Here is an 18,725-nt window from a genome sequence, read left to right as displayed (position 1 = left end):
CATAGTTACCTCAGAACTACTTCTCTAAGGATATTTACATGTCTTTTTTTTTACATTTTCATGCTAAACTCCCAAAAGAATGGAAGAAAAGTATTGCTGTAATGAGTGCCACATTGAGTCAAAATATAAGCTAAAAAAAAAAAAAATCTTGAAAGAATTGTCTACTGTGTGTTTTTTGTGGCACCAAAAAGAGATTTTCATTTTCATTTCCCAGTCCATTCTTCTTATTTTAAGTTGCGTGTAAACCAAGGCAGTTCCAGTTAAGCTGGGTGTATTGCACAGAGTTTATTGCACAAAAGTATTCCCTCCTTGACGGCCTCTCCTTTAGGTTTGCTCGGACTCAAATGAGTACTTGTGTATTGTAATTGAATGGGGGGCTTGCTCCATGAAAGGGGCTGTTTTTTTGAATTAAGTATGAAATGGCTACAAGACAGGTCAGAAAGATCCAAAGGATCTATGAAGGCATCTGCATGTTAAAATTGAATTGTCTCCACTAAAGCCACTTTATTGTGATCATAGAGAAAAGTTCTGTATGAAGACATGCATAATAAGTGTTATGTCACAGTGTAAAATTAGCTCATTTTGATACAGTTTGGAAATTGCACTGAGAACCAAGTCAATCTTGATGCCACTTTAGTGTTAATTAGGCATAATTTTGTGCTTGTCAGAACGTGAGTCTCTTGTCGATGCAGGTCTTCATTAAGTTCCCCGTCCGCCTTTCGTTTCCAGTATTAAAGTTATTCCTTTTCTTTAGGTTCCGAAGTGACACTTGAACTGCCCAGCTTCTTCATCCCCCTTCGCTGAGCCAGACTGGAGGACTGCACTGGTTCCAGGACTGGAGCAGGAGCGCATCGCTTCAGAGCAGAATATGTGGCAAACAGCGCCCCCTGGTGGGACATAGAGGACAATGCAATTAGATGATCTGTCCAACAATCCAAGTAAGTGGAAAAAGTGCCATCTAGTGGATTCTGGAGTCAAATTGTTGTATGTCATGAGGTGTATGATGATAATATAATAAAGGACACACATGCATTCAACAATAATTATAGTATTATAGTATTTACTTCTCAAAATCAATTTTCTTTAATTGTCAACTAATAGTGCTGCTATTTATTTTACGAATAGAAACAAACAAAAACCTCTGTCTGGCTTATCAGTTCAGCATCTTTTTAATCTAATTACACTTACATTTGACTAAATATTAGTCTTTTCTAGTCACACATGCAGAGGAATAAAATGTGAATGGTTAGCTTATAATGAGGCACAGTCACATATAGATACAGAAGGACATGCAGAAAGGGTCTGACCTTGACAGTGAGAGCATCCTGCCTGGCGAGAGGTTTGTCAGAAAGCTGCTCTTTCTCTACGATCCACGGGTGCCGAAGAACCTAAAGAGCATCGCAGTAAAACCGATAATCCATATTCAATTCTTATTTAGTAACAATTAGAATGACAACATTGAGAAAGAACATCATAAACCACTGGCGGCGCACAGTAAGTGCAGCATACTTCTCTGATTGAAAGTAAAATAAACTTATTAAAATTGTAGTAAATAAATAAAAGTATTATGCATTTTTTAACAGTTCATTGTTGGTGAGTTTATTTTAACAAAGCATCCTACCTGTGGGGCAGTAAGACGCTGGTGAGGATCCACATGGAGCATCTTTATCACAATGTCCTGTTAAACATGAACAGATAACACACAGGTTATATCAGAATAACTTGACAGCATCCGTATCTTAACAAAAGATTTTTTTTTTTTTTATTAAGATGTAACCTTGGCAGCTTCAGACACCAAGTCCCAGTTCCCTCCTGTGATGACAACTTTCCCGCTTCCAATCTGAGCCAGGATCTCCTCTGCGGTGTCATTAGGGCTGCTGGCAAATGGGCTGAAACTGAACAAGATTGAGAAGTCCACAGTTATTCAGCAATGTGGTAAATAAGTACTAAACTATTAAACTATTTTGGATAGCAATTTGGAAAATATGTATATATATATACAGTTTGTAGATGCTATAAAGCTCTAACAGAGAACATCGAAGGTGAACGGGAAAAGGGATGAAATGAGAATCGTCCTCAGGTTGACCTTCTCTCTTATTGTCTGTACTGCTTTTGTTCCAGGGGAGGTTATTTATAGGACTGCTGCAGAGGGATTATGGGCAAGGAATCATGACATTGCACAGGCTGAATGCTGCACTGACAATAGACCAATAAATTGTATTTTTAAACACTGACAGCAGATTTCTTGTTTTTAAACTTTACACTAACCCAGCTATCATTGTGTACAGGAGGATCCCCAGGCTCCAGATGTCACAGGCTGCATCGTAACCCTGTTTCCTTAAAACCTAAACACACAAAATACACATTAAGAACTTTGTTTTCTCATGTGTTTGGATGTCGGGGAAATGGCAGACGTTTTACAGCGCCGATCAGTAGCAACGGTACCTCAGGAGCCATGAACGTGGCTGTGTAACATGGAGTCATCAGTAAGCCATTTTCAGCACGGAGCTGTTTGGCAAAACCAAAGTCGCATATCCTGATGGATTCTGGGAGTCCAGCCTCATCGGCATAGCGAATGTTGCTGGGCTTCAGGTCTCGGTGAACAACCTGGAACAAAGCTGATCGTCAACAAGCCTGCGTGCCTTTTTGGTCTGCTTGGAGATACTAATATTTCTGATGATGCAATAACAACTTTATGGTATAAGCACAGCACTTTCCACAATTATCAGCAAGCCTGATGAATTGAGACGAGAGACATTTTTATACCCCAGGAAAAAAGAAAGTAAAAAATTAGAAATTAAAAGTTTGGAGAGGAAAAAAAAATGGTGGATTTTATAAATGTTTTAGATTGTGATGCTAACACAGTGAAACAGCAATTTATTTATTTATATTTTGTGCAAATCTTCACCAGTCATGCCAATAATTGTGGGAGGTACTGTATTTGCACAGTAATACTTTTCATAATTGTTTCACAACAGGCCATCTTTACCCCCTGGGAGTGTAGATACTCTACAGTCTTGGACAGTGTGCAGATAATGTCTGATGCATCCCTCTCTGTGAAATTTGGCAGCCTCAGAACTTTGTCCAGGAGCTCATTTCCTCGCATTACGTCAAGAACCAAGAAAACACATTGGCCATCGTCAAAGACCTACATGTGGGGGGAAGAGGACATTCGTATTTAAGATGAAAACAACAAAAAACAGGTCAGATTAATACTCAGAAAATTAAAAGAATCTGCAGCTCTGCTTGTCGTTTTATCTTTTCAGCATGTTTTTGTTTTTACTTACATCTCTCAAGGTAATTATATTTGGATGCTGTCCATATCGTAAAAGGATTTCAATCTCCTCTGATGGATCTTTTTTGGCTCTGTCAATAATCTGATTTAATAAACAGGAACACAGAGTTTGTTATAAACTGCACAAAAATACAACTATTTAATATGATGGGGATATATTTTATTTGGTACTTTTAAAAATGCATCAAAAGGATGGAATGGCAATAGCAGTGATTTTGTAAGTGGTTTCAACATTTTCATAACATGTTTTATCGATGAACCGAGGACTGAATAAAAGCCACTTTTCAAAAAGTAATGTTTTCATAAATTACATTGCAGCGAGCAGTTGTGTTGTTTTTTTTGTTGTTTTTAGAACATGAAAACAGGACATTTTGAGCTAGTTTTCCTGTTTTTAGCCAAAACAAACTATCCTCTGCATTCCTAAAGCCCAGTGAAAAGCTCACACGAACAATTTCTCCTACCTTCACCGAATACTCCACAGCAGTAATTCTGTGCAGGCATCTTTTGCGGACAAAGGGTCCTGACTGTTCGACTTCTTCCTTCAGTTCATACGTATCTTTGAAAGCCACGTCGCTGCGGATGTGCTGTTGGAGATCATCATGTCATTTTTATTATTCATTTTATAGCAGACAACCCGTCAGTTACCATCATATATAATTATATATGTCAAATTAAGTATAAACTGTTTTGTCATGAGACGCCTTGCTAAACGTTGCATACTTGCGCTATGGGGTTAATGTTCACTTCCTGCCGGGAAGGAACGACAGGAGCAACAGTGGCCTCTTGAGTTTGATTAGTGGCCACAAAGCTGAAACCACGAAACAGCTGATGTGTGTTTGCACTTGGAGGAATCCCTGGAGAATCTGGAGATAGAACAAAACACAGTGATTCCCAAGCTGTGGTAAATCTATCCGTCTGTCTATTTTATTGCTGTACATATGCATCTAACAAGAGCTGAATCAAAATGACAGTGGAATTGTTTTGAGTATGTTGTCGCCTCTGCGTGTTCATGCGTGGGTCTGAGTTACCTGTTGGCGTTCTGGAGGTGAACTCGGGATCAAAATGGAAAGTGTCTTCAGGTCTTCCGACAGTCGGTTTGAATGGAGGCCTCATCTCTTTCCTGTACAGCTTCTATAGAGCCAGACAACGGCAACAGCAAAAAAAAAAAAATTTAATTTACCATCAGCTTTGCTAAAGAAAGAAATGTTAACGATGTGACGTACTATGACTGCAGCTCATTACTGTAAACAGATGAAACTGTTTTTGAAGAAAATAAATTATATTCCACCTTTATGTGAAGTTGTTCATAACTGTCTCACAGTGCACTGTGCACTACGTGTTGAAATGTAATTGGAGCAAAATACATTAAAGTAATCTACAAAACTCTAAATATCTAGTACTGAAAAAAGAGAGCCCACATTTATTATCCTGCCTGTTGAAAACTGAACACTGTCATTACTGATTATGGCCTTTAGGTGTCACTAGTGCAACATCTGTTGAGTCTATACGTCTGGGCTCATTGGGGTAAAAATAGATACCTGACACCTTTAATACAAAGCTGTATTAAAGGTGGGGATGCAGCCCACTGCATTTCATATTCGTCAGGCTACAGGCTGAGTCTGCTTTATAGAATTATGGAAGTAAGTCTTTAAAAAAAGAATGAAAATTTTAAGACAGATTTAATAATCATCACAAACAATAACAGGTACACTACTCTCTCTGATAGTGATTATTTATTTGAATGGCGTGGAGAAAAAACAAAAGTCTTATTTTGGCAAACACTGTCTGAAAACGGGGAATATGTGGCTGGAAGGTAGCGAGGGTAATGGTAAGGGATAAGGAGCGCAGGAACGAGAAGAGAGATTAATAAATGCTGAAAGCAGAATATCGTGGATTGTGTAGAAAAATTCAGCATCACTATTGCCAAAGCTAGATGGATAAGAAGTCATGTACACAACTGTAACGGTGGATTTCCATTGCACAAGTTAGTTAAATGATTTCAATATAGCAGGACAAAAACAAGACAGATCGGGTAATTTATTTTGCTAAGGTAAGAAAACGACTTTCATTACAAATCAGAGGATTTTTAGACGCAATTGTCAGCATATTCTCAATATCTCAATAAGCAGTAGTTATTTGGTACCCGCTCCAATTTTAAAAGTAGATCCATTAATATATATCCATGACATTGTTTGTCTCTTCTTTATTTTTATTTAGTTTTTTTTTTTTTTTTTTTTTTCGGAACATAACGTGTTGCTATTTTTACAATTTGACCTACGTGACGTTAAAAGTTAGGTTCAAGTTTAAGTTATTTCTTGATTCAATTATAAATCAGGACTGGGTGTGGATAGTGAAATTTACAAACAAACTGTGGTTAATCACAGTTAATTCCTGACTTAACAGGGGCTGTCAATTGTAATATTAATTTGTGATATTAGAATTCACTTTATGATTTAAAACAGAAGAAGAAATCTGTAAGAGGACCGGTACTGATTCACAGCAAAAAGTGCTTTGCATTTCTTACATGCAAAATTGTAAAGCTAGTCGGTGAGTTTCAGCTCTGATGTTGTTCCCTAGTAGATGCGAGATAATCCAAAGACATCTCAACTGTGGCGCATCTCCGGTTTTAATGCTCCTTGCTCGCTGCAAGGAGCATTACACTGCAGCGAACGATCTTTTTCAAGCAGTGCAGATCAAAGCAAAGGATGTCAAGGTCTCATGTTGACAGCACAGATAATTTCCAAGACAGATCATATGGATACGAGCACACTCTCTGAGCGCAAGGCTCTGTAGTATGAGTCATAAAAAAGTTGTTGGTAGAGAGTTTTTACTTACACATTTTTACTTCATTTTGACTACGTTCACACCATTTGCACAAAACAGAAACGTCTTTATTGTTGGCATGTATTGTATCACATAAAAATGTGGTAAATCTAATTTACTTACATTCCAGTCAATCGATGCAAAGAAGCGGTGTCTTTTAATTTCTTCCACTCCGTCTGGTCCGGCTCCTGTCAGTCACACAGATTGACAAAAAAGATATTTAACCTTTTAATTAGGTTAAAACACAATCAAAACTAATGCATCACGTTAGTGTTAACAGATCAATTATGCACGAAGCTTTTGAACAGCCAGACCTAGACGATTGGCAGGATTCCTCTTGAAGAGTGCTCTCAATAAACTCTGCACTTCGGGGCTGAGGAACTGTGGCATTCCAAGCTTTGCCCTTAACAGACAAGACACAAATGTAAACAGTTAGCACATTAACAAACAGAATCAACACAGCAACATACAGAGGACAGAGAAAATGCTAACCATTAAATATAAGAACAGGGCCTAACATCCAGTTACAGGACCCATCAGGAAGAAAACCAACTAGATGTCAATAAACACTGAATTGTTTTAGAATAGAATGAGTTTTGCCCAAGGTTAATTGGAAATTATTCAATAAAAAGGTTTAAGTAAGTTTAAGAGACAGAAGATGTGAAAAGATTTTTGTTCTTACTTTAAAATAAGCGCCATTGTTTCCTTCCGATCTTTTCCTTGGAACGGCAAAGATCCAGTCAACATTTCAAACTGGAAAACAGAACAAAAACTGTCAGAACATGTAACTCATCTAATAAAAACGTAGACTGCATGCGGCTTTCTGGGGGTTCATTGTAAGTGTGGTTGCTATTGTTAAATGTTAAACTGAATTTGACATTTATTAAACCTTGAAAATGACCCACTGTTACTGTATGAAATCAAGATCCTCAGAACCAGCTCCACAAAACGTTTTACTAAGGATTTCCTGGAAGAATGTTTAATGAAAAGAACCACTAGATAAATAAGATCATGATATTTTTTGAATATGTCCCCTTGGGTTCATCAAGCAAAGACATTCCAGAGACGCTTTCACAAGAACCTGAAATAGTTGGAAAACAACAACAAGTCTTTGTCTGAGGCTGTTGTTCTCCTCTGGAAAAGAATAGACTGTCAACTCCAGGTTAGAAGCAAACGTCTGTCTCAAAATGGAAGAGACCTCAAAGTGTTTTTCAGATTCATGAGGGCATACGAGTGGGAGATTGACAGGGGGGTTTGGGGCATAGAAATGTTACGATTCTGTGTTGTTGTGAAGAGAGAGTTCTGTCAATTTCTCTGTTGAGCTACAGTTCAGCCCTTAATTATGGTCGCGAGTTATTCGTCGCTAACCAAACAGCCTGCAAACACTTTAACCCAAATTAAACACGAGTGAAAACACGTCTTTGTTCTGTGTGAAAATAGTTAAGAAGGCAGCTGGGGACGGGCGGGCGGACGGACGGACGGATAGATGGACGGGCTCATTTTTAACTGAGGATGTCTGTGAAGACCAGCTTTCGAGTGCTGCTTTGTCCAGATCATTCTCGCACACAATTATGTTTTAATCCAAACTATTCTATTTTAGTTCTGGCTGCATGTTAGGTGTTATTTTCCCACTCCAAGTTGAACCTGCCACCTTGTGTCTTTGGGAGCATCTAAAAAACAAGCTTGGTCTGCTGCTTGGGCTTCATGATTCTGTTTGGCAGTGTTCTTTAATAAAACATCACAAAACAACTGTATTTATTTTAAAAGTAACTTACACGCTGGTTGACTAGATTTAACAGTTAAGTACTCAAAGAAAAAGTCACTTTTGCATCACATTCCACCTGTAAGGCAATTGGTTGAGGGGGTCACAAACACAATGCATGTTTAAAATGCATTTTACTGAATTTTAATAGTGAAAACCTTTGTGTTGGACTATCAAATAAAAATCCTAATAAAGTAAAGATTTGTGTTTATAATGTCCCCAAAGCACGATGAAAAGTGCGAATCACTTTGCAACACTTTTGTAACTGAGCACTTTCACTCAAACAGGAAACTGAAATGAGGAAGTTCTACATTACTACTGACGAAAGTCTGTTCTACTGTCTGCAAGTTGTTTGAAGTCTATTATCATTCCACACAAGTAACAAGTGTACTTCAATCTGAGGTAGTGAAACCAAACATATACTCTCGCTACTCATATTCGTATGTTTGAATGAATAATTCTCACCATCAGGACTCCAAAGGACCACCAGTCAGCACTTTGTGTGTGTCCTCTCCTGTTTACCACCTCAGGAGCCATGTACTCAATGGTCCCACAGAAAGAGTATGCTCGTTTATCATGGTCAATGGCTTCCTTACTCAATCCAAAGTCTGAGCAGAAACACAGATGCAACGTAAGATAAATATGGAAAGAAAAGAAAAAAAAAACATTCAAGGATTAAAGATTGCTTGCAGCTGTATATATTCTGACCTGTGATCTTTATGTGTCCCTCCTCATCCAGGAGAATACTAATAAAAAAGACAAACAACACTAAGATTTAGTTAAATAAACATCCATCGGAAATTAAGCATTTATAGCGTATGTTACGTACTTTTCAGGCTTAAGGTCTCTGTAGATTATCCCCAGACTGTGTAGGTGGTCCAGGGCCAGGGCCAACTCTGCAAGGTAAAACTTCACATCCTCCTCTGTAAACATTACCTATAAGCAAATAAAGAATATGTAGTAGCAGTTCATTGGGGTACAAGTAAAAAAAAGAAATTAATTAGACGTGTTAATAATGACCTAAAGTGGCAAGAAAAGTTAATTGCTCCATTGCCATAAGGTTGACTTTGTAACATTTTAATACACGTATTTGTTCTTTTATCGCACTCCTATAATTGTTCCTGGTTTTTAAGTTATAAAAGCCACAAACTTAACCCAAAATGGTTTCCAACTGCTGCAAGAAAGTGAAAAGTTTTTGACCTCAAAAACTGAAGGTGTTATCTGAAGACACTGCCAAAATTAAACCTAAGTAATTTCAAATAGATGTTGTGTTTATTGGTAATTTTTTTTTTTTTTTTTCCATTTCAGGAAACTGATTGCAAACCCACCTCCTTGGATAGGCGAGTGAAAAGATCTCCACCTCTAAGGAAGTCCAGGATCAAATAGAGCTTTCCTTCTGTCTGAAAGGCTAAACACACACACACAAGTTTCACAACACACATTGAGCTTGGGTTATTGTAAATTTATTACACTCTCTTTCATTTTGAGGATGTGATCTTAAGAAATTATTGTAGTGTGCATAGTTCTCTGCATGTTAGTACTGTGGTAAAGTGTTTAATGGATAAAAGACAACTTTTTTTTCTCATGAAGAGAATGAAAATTAATCAGAATTATTTTACTTTTAGCATCCCTGATGACATATGTGAGCCAGATGGAATAATCTCATGTTTCCTGACAAATATTGTGTGCATGTACTATACAATACGTTGATATACTTCTCAGTACACTGACATTTTGGTATTAAAATGGAATTCTACTTAATTTTGAGGATTAGGTAGATTAGTAGAAATATATACCTATCTATATGTCATATGAGTTTACTGTTTTTAAATTGAGTCGCTAAATTAGCGAAGTACTTTCATTATTCTGACTTATTGAGATGCCAGTGTATGTCCCTCCTAAATGAAAGTGCAAAACTATGATGACAAATACAAAAAAGTAAAGCTGCAGAAGTACAATATTCAACTTACCATAGTGGAGTTTAACAATAAAAGGGTGATTAACTTCTGCCAGAATGTCTCTTTCCATCTTTGACCGGACTCTGTCCCGCACTGAAAACAGCAAATAATGTCATTAATTGAATTGTAAATATCTCTAAATTCTTTAATATTACTAAATACTTCATTGATTAAATGACATTTAATGCCACAGAAATGTTGGCCGATTTTTAAAATGACAAAAACAGAATGTTAACATGAAATAATTGAGGTGAAAATTTTTTTTAAAACATGCTACATTGTCTTCTATTTTAACGTGCTGCAGACTTCTTTATATAACTAATAAAGCATTTAGTGATGAAAAGACATGTGATTCCACATAAGGTAAATTTTTCAAACGTAAAAGGCTATTGAGTTTGCTCAAAGTTGTAAAAAGTTAAGAAATAGTCAAAAAATTGTTCTCCAGATAGAAAATACAAATATCTCAAAATCTAATGTTGCTAAATCTTAAATCAGAAAATATGGATTACTTAAAGACAGCAAAACAAAACTGAAAACTGACAATAAAGACTGAAAAATGTAATTGTTTTATATCATTATTATGCTCAAGTTGCTGAGACATTCTTCCAAAGAGATAAAAAAAATAATCTGTATTTTACATCAAATGAACGCTGAGGCACATAATTCAATTTACAGAATGCCTCTGTGATGAAAAAAAAAAAATCCCCGGCGCTAAACCAGACATTCTGCTCCAAAAGCCTAGTAAAAAGCTTCTGAATACTGAAGTAACACAAAATACAATGAAGAAGCTTCCATATTGCTACGGAGTTACAGAACTATAATCAGAAACAACAGAAACTCATTTTACTCTTCAACATGCAGCAAATAGTTCTAAATATTTACAGCCATGTCCTGATTACTTATTAAATAGTTGACAGATTTCTGTATGTAGTTGAACATGGTACAAAAACCAAGTATCTTCCTAACTGGCCACTGTAAAGGGAACTTACTCCTGTGCAAATTAAGACAACCTCCATACTCCAGCATCTCTGTCCTTGAGAGGATGAGATTGTGATTCTTCCAGTTCCAGGGTGTGGGTAAAGAGGATTAAATCTTGTACGGAAACTCTAGATTAGCACATGACATCTGAACCTGCTTCACTCTAGTTCATGTTAATCCCAGCAGATGTTAAAAAATGTTTTGCTCTGTAAGAGTACAAACTAACCTGTTTTACACCAAATCCCTTGAATGTAGGGCATGTAAATGTAGAAATCAAACAGCCATATAAATAAAATAATTTACACAAAAAACCTCTTTTAATCTTGGTATATTAGCATCTCCATAATAGAGACTCTTTGTAATGCAATACATATAGTGCCCTAGCCATGCGACAAAATAAATATGTAAGTTATTTTAAATTATATGTGAATAGACAAACCAAGTTTTTAAAGAGTTGATGTTTCTAAACAGTTTATATGCGTGTTCACTCATTGAGTTTCAGCGTATCACCTTTTAGAGTTGCTTTTTTCAGGACCTTCATGGCGTAGAGCTGTCCTCTGTCCGCTCCTCTGATCTTTCTAACCAGGAACACCTAGAAATAAGTAGCACATGTTACAAGTTACCACATGGTAGTCATATTGTTCCTAACAGTTCATAAAAGATGAATATAGCAATTATTCATCATAAAAATCAAAGCTGCTGCCAGAATGTTAATTGAAACACAATCTACATTAGCCTAAAAGTCGTAGGTTACAAACTCGAAGGTCGTTTGATTCCGTCGTGTTTTGCAAACAGAAATGTAAATTGCTGTCTTGGAGCCGCAACAGCTATGATTTAAACAAGGTCTGTCAAAGGACAGCAGTACACTGAGCCATGTAAGCAGGCAATCCAGGCCACACTGAGACTCGACCTCAATTGTCTGCTCGCAGCTTTGTAAACAGCATCCGCCTGCCAATGACTGCCAGGGTTGAATGTTTGGCTAATGCAGACCTCTAATCAAGTGAGTCTGTGTTCTTCTATTCATTTAAATAAGCTTAGTGGTCTATGAAGCTGTTGTCAAGGGAGCTAATCTACAGATAATTGGAAATGGGAGGCTTATCATTAGCAGATGACTTGCTGGTGAATAAACAAACACATGTACAAGCACACTCACACTCCAGTCAAAAGTAAGATCATAACCCCTTTTTCTCTCTGTTCTGTATGTTTTATTTAATTTATTTTTTATGTTTTGACATAGAAAGAGAAAGAATGTTTTTTTTTATCTAACCCACTTTGTAATCTTCTTCAAAATTAATGTTCATAGTTTCTCTAATTGTAGTTCTTTTTCAATTGTGCACTTTTTTGTCCATGTGGTGGCAATTCCACTGCAGTGAGCATAACACTCCAAATCTGAACATTTGACACACATTAAGCTACTTGGTAANACTTTATTTGAAGGGGGGTGAATAAGACTGTCATGACACTGTCATAAACATGACATAACAGCTGTCATGAACATGAATAAGCCTTCATGAATATTTATGACTGTTGTCATAAAGCGTCATTCGGTAAATAATGACACTTTTAATACAAAGTTGACATTATTCAAAATATCTTTGTTATGACAACTTGACATTAACTAAGAAATAATTACTGTTTAAACTTTACCTTTAATAACATAAAGATACCTAATTTTTAAAGTGTAATACTTTTATAACAAATTTATATCAGTAATGATTTATTGGTTAATGTCAAGTTGTCAGAACAAAGACATTTTGAATAATGTCAACTTTGTATTAAAAGTGTCATATTTTAACGAATGACGCTTTATGACAACAGTCATAAATATTCATGAAGACTTATTGATGTTCATGACATGTGTTATGTCATGTTTATGACAGTGTCATGACAGTCTTATTCACCCCCCTTCAATTAAAGTGTTACCAGCTACTTTTATTAATTACCTCCAGAATGTCTTTAAGGGATCATGATACATTAGACAAAATCACTTTTTCTTTCTAGAACTTCACATTTTTCCTGTTTCCAGGCATCAGCTACTGTATCGTGTTTTAGTACCTTTCCATAGGATCCTTGTCCGAGCACCTTCAATAACTGGAACTGAGACGGGTCTGCTTTCTCACAGCCTTCCTTAACATGGTGGCTGATGTCAATCTCTTTAAGTACACTGTCGTCCTGAGAAAAGAAATGCAGACATCATCATTTGCACTTTATTTACTCATTCAAAAGTTGTGTTTGTACAACCTGATTGACATAAACAGCTCGACAGGACAGAAAGAGGGAAAACTCTAAACTAAATGGATACAGAAAAGGCCCAAGTTATTAAATATTAGTATTTCTATTTTTTTTTATTATTCTGAGGCTTCTCGCCCTTGCTTCTGTGAAGTAGATCATTGTCATCCTGCAGAATCAAAGTCTAATTGAGCTTTAGATCAGGTACTGATGCCTGGAGATGATCCTTATGGCAAGTTGTCCAGATCTTGACGTAGCAAAGCATTCTGAACCCTCACAGGTTTTAACGTTGGTCTGTGTCTGAAATGCCATGTTGGTTTTAGGTAAGATGTGACATGACACGCATCAAAAGTTTCCTCTTTTGTCCCCGAAGTCCACAGAATGTTTCTCCAAAATACTTGATGTTTTTTGAAAGATATGAGATGGGCATTTCTGTTTTTTGATCAGCAGGGATTCTGGCCTTGGAACTCTTCCACAGACACCATTTCACCCAGTTTCTCTTTCTTATTGGTAAACCTTGAACTCTGACTTTAACTGGGACAAGTGAGGCCGACAGAGGTTTAGATGTTGTTCTTGGTTGTGTTGACCTTCTGCACTAATCGTCACTGCGCTCTTAGAATCGTTTTGGTTGACCAGCCTCTCTTGGAAAGGCTCAGCCCTTGCTCCCCTACTTTTCCTTTTTTTTTTCAGCAGACAGAAGGGGTCTTTTTAAATGATTTATTATATTTGCTGGTCAGGTAACAAACACGCCTGGGTCTGAAATGGGAAACTGAGCTCAGCTTTCTAAAAAAAAAAAAAAAAAGTTTCAATCATAGTTAAATCCTTATTTAAAATTGGGACAATTAATTTTTTCACAAAGGCCCAGATGGGTTTAGATAGCCTATTTGACTTAATGAATTAATTAATAATTTTAAAACTACTTTTTACATTTACTCTGGTTATCTTTGTCCAATATTACAATTTGTTTGATGATATGAAACATTTAGGAGTGGCAATCAAGCAAAGCCAGAAGAAATCTATGAGAAGCAAATATGGTTTACTCAGCACTTTACATTTATCTCTCCCAAATGCCTAATTGTGATAAAATTTTGCCTGCCAACTAGCTTACATTGAACACGACATCAACTCTTTTCCCTGCTGGTGGTGGGCCAACTTCGAGGATGCCTTCTGTTGGCTCTTTGGGTCTCTGCCCTGCTAATCCCCAGTAGCCAAGGCTTGACTGCTAGGGGCTCAGCAACATTTTACACATCTGTTGCTGAGGCAACCAACTTTCTATTGTCATCTGAGGCCGAATAATGTGCTGCAATAAACATACTGCAGTTTACTACAGGAATAATAACCATTCTCATACTAATTACTAACAAGAGTAATGCTTAAATCTCCAATGAAGCAGGAAATAAAACTGTGAGATCGGTTTCTGCCAGGATAGCAAATTACTCTAGTGCCATCTTTGTGCTGGGTTTAGTTAGGCTCTGAAAGAACAAACATCATTTACTGTAATAATCTCCAGTAACCAAATGCATGCATCATGTTAGATACAAATACAAAATACAAATAAATGCAATCACTTAAGAAATGATCACAAATGTCCCATGTTTTTACTGTTTCAGTAGGTTTTAAGACTTATTTCTTCACTACTGACTTAAAAAAATAACACCTTTCCAGACATTTGCTGAAATTTAAATATATTTTGCCAATGACAGATCATATTAATTTTAAGATAAAGCTATTTGTTCCAGATAGGATTATGAACTCAAGTAAGCACTCTCATTTAAAAAATTGTTTGTTTGCTTGCATGATAATACATTGTAATAAATTACTTCTGTTGTAACTCACAAGCTTGCAACAGTAAACTTGTTGCAAGTTCAATAAATCACCATAATGACTTTGTCAGGGACGTAATAAATCTTGCATGGAATGAAATTGGTTAAACAGCTCTTTAACTTGTTTTATATTTGATCGTTAAACTTAATTCACATTTTTAGCAGACCAATGCAAGAGGTCAAGCCAGGTGTTTAAATGAGACACATCTGTGTCAAGTTCATAAGAATATCTTCTGACAGAAAACCATGTGTAATGTCTATAGGCTGCACAGTTTTTAAAAGGGAAACAGATGTGTTTCCAAAAAGAATATCCATGTAAGCGTTAGAGTGCGCGATTACCCAGGAGGCACAGCAGCTTTTAAGCCAAACATCCAGCTCTTAGTCAATTGATTTATTGAAACTGGACAAGGACAAACAGGGAATGGATTTGATTCTGGACACGAAAAATGTTTCCAGCATTTTGTTAATGGTAGTCTTGCCCCAAAGCAATCTAGCATTGTTCTCTAGTTCTCTATAAAGAGATCTGTAACAAACAGATCTCTTTATAGATCTTCACTATAAACTAAACTTCACTCTCATTTTACAATATATTAAATCTGAGACCAAACATTCATGAGAAAAAAGTATTTACCGAGATAGCTGTTGGTAAATCCAAATGGATTTCCTTTTGGCTTCCCCTGAAATGCATAGGAAGGGTCACATGCAGCTCAAAATGTAGAATGTAGATTTAAGGCAATTTTGAGTATGACTATTTTTTAATTCTTTATATCTCCATTGGGATATTTGTCAGCACAAAGAAAACAGGAAGGCCGCTTAATGTTGGCTTGGCGTTCAGCTTGCTACTCATTCTCAACTAGCATTCATTAAGTTTGACATGCTGTGTTTCTGTGATACATGAAGATTTTCATCATATTGGTTTTAAAGCATGAGTCAGTGGAAAAACATACCAGATTGAACTTGAAGCCTATGCAGATTTTCCCTATACCCCAACCCCATACCCCATAACAAAAAAAAAAACATCAGGAAGCACTAATAACACCTCTGTCTCAAATAAGTTTATATAAAAGTCCTTCAATAGTTTGGCTAGAAAGCAGTCACTGAGCAGCAACTACTTTGCCAAGATTCTAAACTAGCTTCTTTATTCAATTCCATTTTAATATTCAAAGATGTTGTGATCTAAACCATTTCATTGTACCTGTGTGTTTGGTGTCTCCTAGGTGATGAACCTCCTTCCACCTCAGTTATAAATCTTTAGCAGTATCTAACAAGTTTACTTGCAGCATTATAGCTTATAGTTGCAGCAGATACTCCCACCCCTATGTTGGGAGAAAGGTGTTTCAGTAGTGATGTGTAGTGTTAGTTTTCCATCACATAGTAACAGATGACTTCTGTAAGAAAACTGTTTAACCGTATCATGTTTAGGAGTATTCAGAATGAAGAAGGAGGACAGTGGTGTACAACGCAAACCTCTGTGGCAATCTCAAGTGTTTTGCAGCGTTCAACAGATTTCCATTCAGGACTCTGTCTGTTTTTCCATAAACTTCCCCTTTGCTTGCCAAAGGGGAACTTTTTTGCATGGAAACTTCAAAGTTCAGTTTTGATCTCATTTAATTGAACAGTTGATCGCTAAAAAAAAAAAAAACTCATTAAAATACTTTCAGTTTGTGACAAAATGTAAAGTTTAATGTTTGTGAATATTTGTCATGGAGGGCAGCGACTATCATCCAGAGAGCTAGAGATAGAGAGTCACTCAAACAATAATCAAATGGTCACTCGAGCTGATCTAGCAGCATTCACAACAGGAGGTCTCGGAGAATGTTTTACTGCATTTATAGCTCAGACATGTAGGCAGGTGAGCCGGACGTCTCACACTGTGACCCTGCTGGTGTGTTTGGGTTATAAATAGAACTCCACTGCTGTGGCTGTCAACTGAATCAATCTGTCTAGATCCATGTATTGACCAACCTGGCTGCCTCTGCTTTGTATTTCCCTGTATGACAGTGTGTCCTACACCCGGCCTCTCTCTGCCAAAAACACATCTCCTGTGGGCCTCAGGCTTTGGTTCTTGGCAGACAGAGAGAAGGGCAAAAACTAGCACTGCTTTCTGGATAATTCTGCAACACTTTTCACACCAGTGAGCTGTGAGTCAGCTGTCTGTGTTTATGTTTTGAGATATTGCCTGTCCAGCTCCAGACATCAGTACACACACACACACACACACAGATCCCAACAGTGATGCAGCTGCTTTCACACGTGCATGCCTCTCGTGTCTGATCAGACGTAAAAAAAAAAAAAAAAACGCCTAGCTGACATCACGACTAACCTCCAGCTGACAGAACCCGGCGCTGTTCTTGTTCCGCGCTGCTTTGTTCTTCAGGTAGATGGAAAACCATCTCCGCACTGTAAATTTACGCGTGCTTGTATCCATGGCAACGATCAGACCCGCGCATCTATCCCATAATGATGAACATCTCCCCGTAGGAGGAGGGGGGCTCCCCAAGATAGACGCGCAGTAACACACGGCTCTTCTTTTAGGCTCCCTATTTGTCCCGCAGTTTCCCTGTTGGCGCATCCTCAATGCAGCGGTCGCTCTGTGGCGTCTCCATCCTCTGCGCTCTCCGCTGGTGGATCTCAGCTTCGGCGGGAACCCAGCAACTGAAAGCGAGTTGTAACAGAGCTGTTAATCCACGCAGCGGATTGAAGACTGCTGCTTGGTTTAGGATTTCCCTCCGTGTTTTGCAGCAGGCTCGCTGCGTAAAAAGGCTGCAGGGGTAGAGGTGACGAATAAATCCGTTCCGCTGAATCAGGAGAGTGCGCGCAGCTCCCTTCTCACATCTCTACCTGGCATGTTTGTGTTCATCTTCCGCTCTCCTCTGTCTCTCTCTCTCTCTCCCACCCTTTTTGCGAAACAAGGGATTGTCACCAGTCACATTGTGCGCCACAGGGAAGCTCACCGACCCCTCACCATTTGTCTCCCTCCCTTTCACCTCCTGTCTTTCCCAACAGCCACACAGCAACAGCTGGTGAGGTCACATGGTGCAAACCTGCAACCTCTCCCTGGCTGCCTTTTCTCCTTTGCAGCATCCGCACTCGCAGATTTAGAAAGCGTATTTTTTATAACGAAGACAGCAACATGTCAGCATGCAAAAATACGGCGGCATTAGAATTCAACATAAAATGCCGAGTACAGCAGCCAATAATGATGACACAAATGAGGCCAGCAGTCACACGGGGAACAGCATGATCTGTTCTGATCACTAAGCATGTGTGCGTTTGCGTTGGAATTTGAATCTGTCACATCAGCAGCTTTTGCAGGGCTGCTGTGTTACATAACCTCAGAAAGAAGCAGTGATACATGGCAGCCAGACCACGTTGATGGGAGCTGGTGGGGGGCAAATGAGGACTGCTTCTGGGGTTAACTGTCTGCAGCTGAGCTGAGGTTAAATTTCTGTAAGGTTCACCTAAAACACTCCTACAGGGCCGCAAACACTTCAAAGTCCAGGACACAGAAGTCACAGTGCAGTTTTCACATGTTTGGCTGAATCTGGGTCACACTTTGGTCACATCAGGTACACAGTTTTTTGGGGCATTTTAGGACTATTGGAAAATGTAATCAAATGTGTTCAGTCAATCTGCTGTGCTCTGCTGTGGGCGGAGATTCAGGATTATGGACTGATGTCTTTGTCCTAGTGGGATTAAGGCTCTGTAAGGAGATCACAACATTAATATTTATACCCCACAGCCTGTGAGACAGACAGACTCAAATATACCAGTGTATCTATGCTGGATCACACTGCAGAAAGAAAGAAAAAAAACTGTTAACACCCTGTCTCATAATTTTGTCAAATTGTCTTACA

At 37.9% G+C, this 18,725-nt stretch overlaps 1 protein-coding gene across 1 annotated transcript; it reads right to left on the bottom strand.

The window, feature by feature from the left end:
- Nucleotides 1-43: 43 nt before the first annotated feature.
- On the bottom strand, nt 44-17,850 carry LOC106964557 (ribosomal protein S6 kinase alpha-2-like). Its single transcript, XM_015060148.1, has 22 exons — nt 17,192-17,850; nt 12,872-12,988; nt 11,327-11,408; nt 9,851-9,931; nt 9,209-9,288; nt 8,710-8,816; nt 8,589-8,626; nt 8,346-8,488; nt 6,801-6,871; nt 6,433-6,521; nt 6,242-6,306; nt 4,324-4,426; nt 4,016-4,158; nt 3,757-3,879; nt 3,288-3,377; nt 2,990-3,148; nt 2,446-2,607; nt 2,269-2,345; nt 1,778-1,895; nt 1,622-1,678; nt 1,308-1,388; nt 44-887 (listed from the first exon to the last, which is right to left on the bottom strand). Exons 1-22 carry the CDS (start codon nt 17,438-17,440, stop codon nt 738-740), a joined length of 2,385 nt encoding a protein of 794 aa, XP_014915634.1. The 5' UTR covers nt 17,441-17,850; the 3' UTR covers nt 44-737.
- Nucleotides 17,851-18,725: the final 875 nt, after the last annotated feature.

Source organism: Poecilia latipinna, unplaced genomic scaffold, assembly GCF_001443285.1.
Source record: "Poecilia latipinna isolate Pla-1442-1.1 unplaced genomic scaffold, P_latipinna-1.0 Scaffold1690, whole genome shotgun sequence".
NCBI lineage: Eukaryota > Metazoa > Chordata > Actinopteri > Cyprinodontiformes > Poeciliidae > Poecilia > Poecilia latipinna.
Note: the sequence above shows the minus strand (reverse complement) of the source record. Positions and strands in the feature narration are given on the sequence as shown.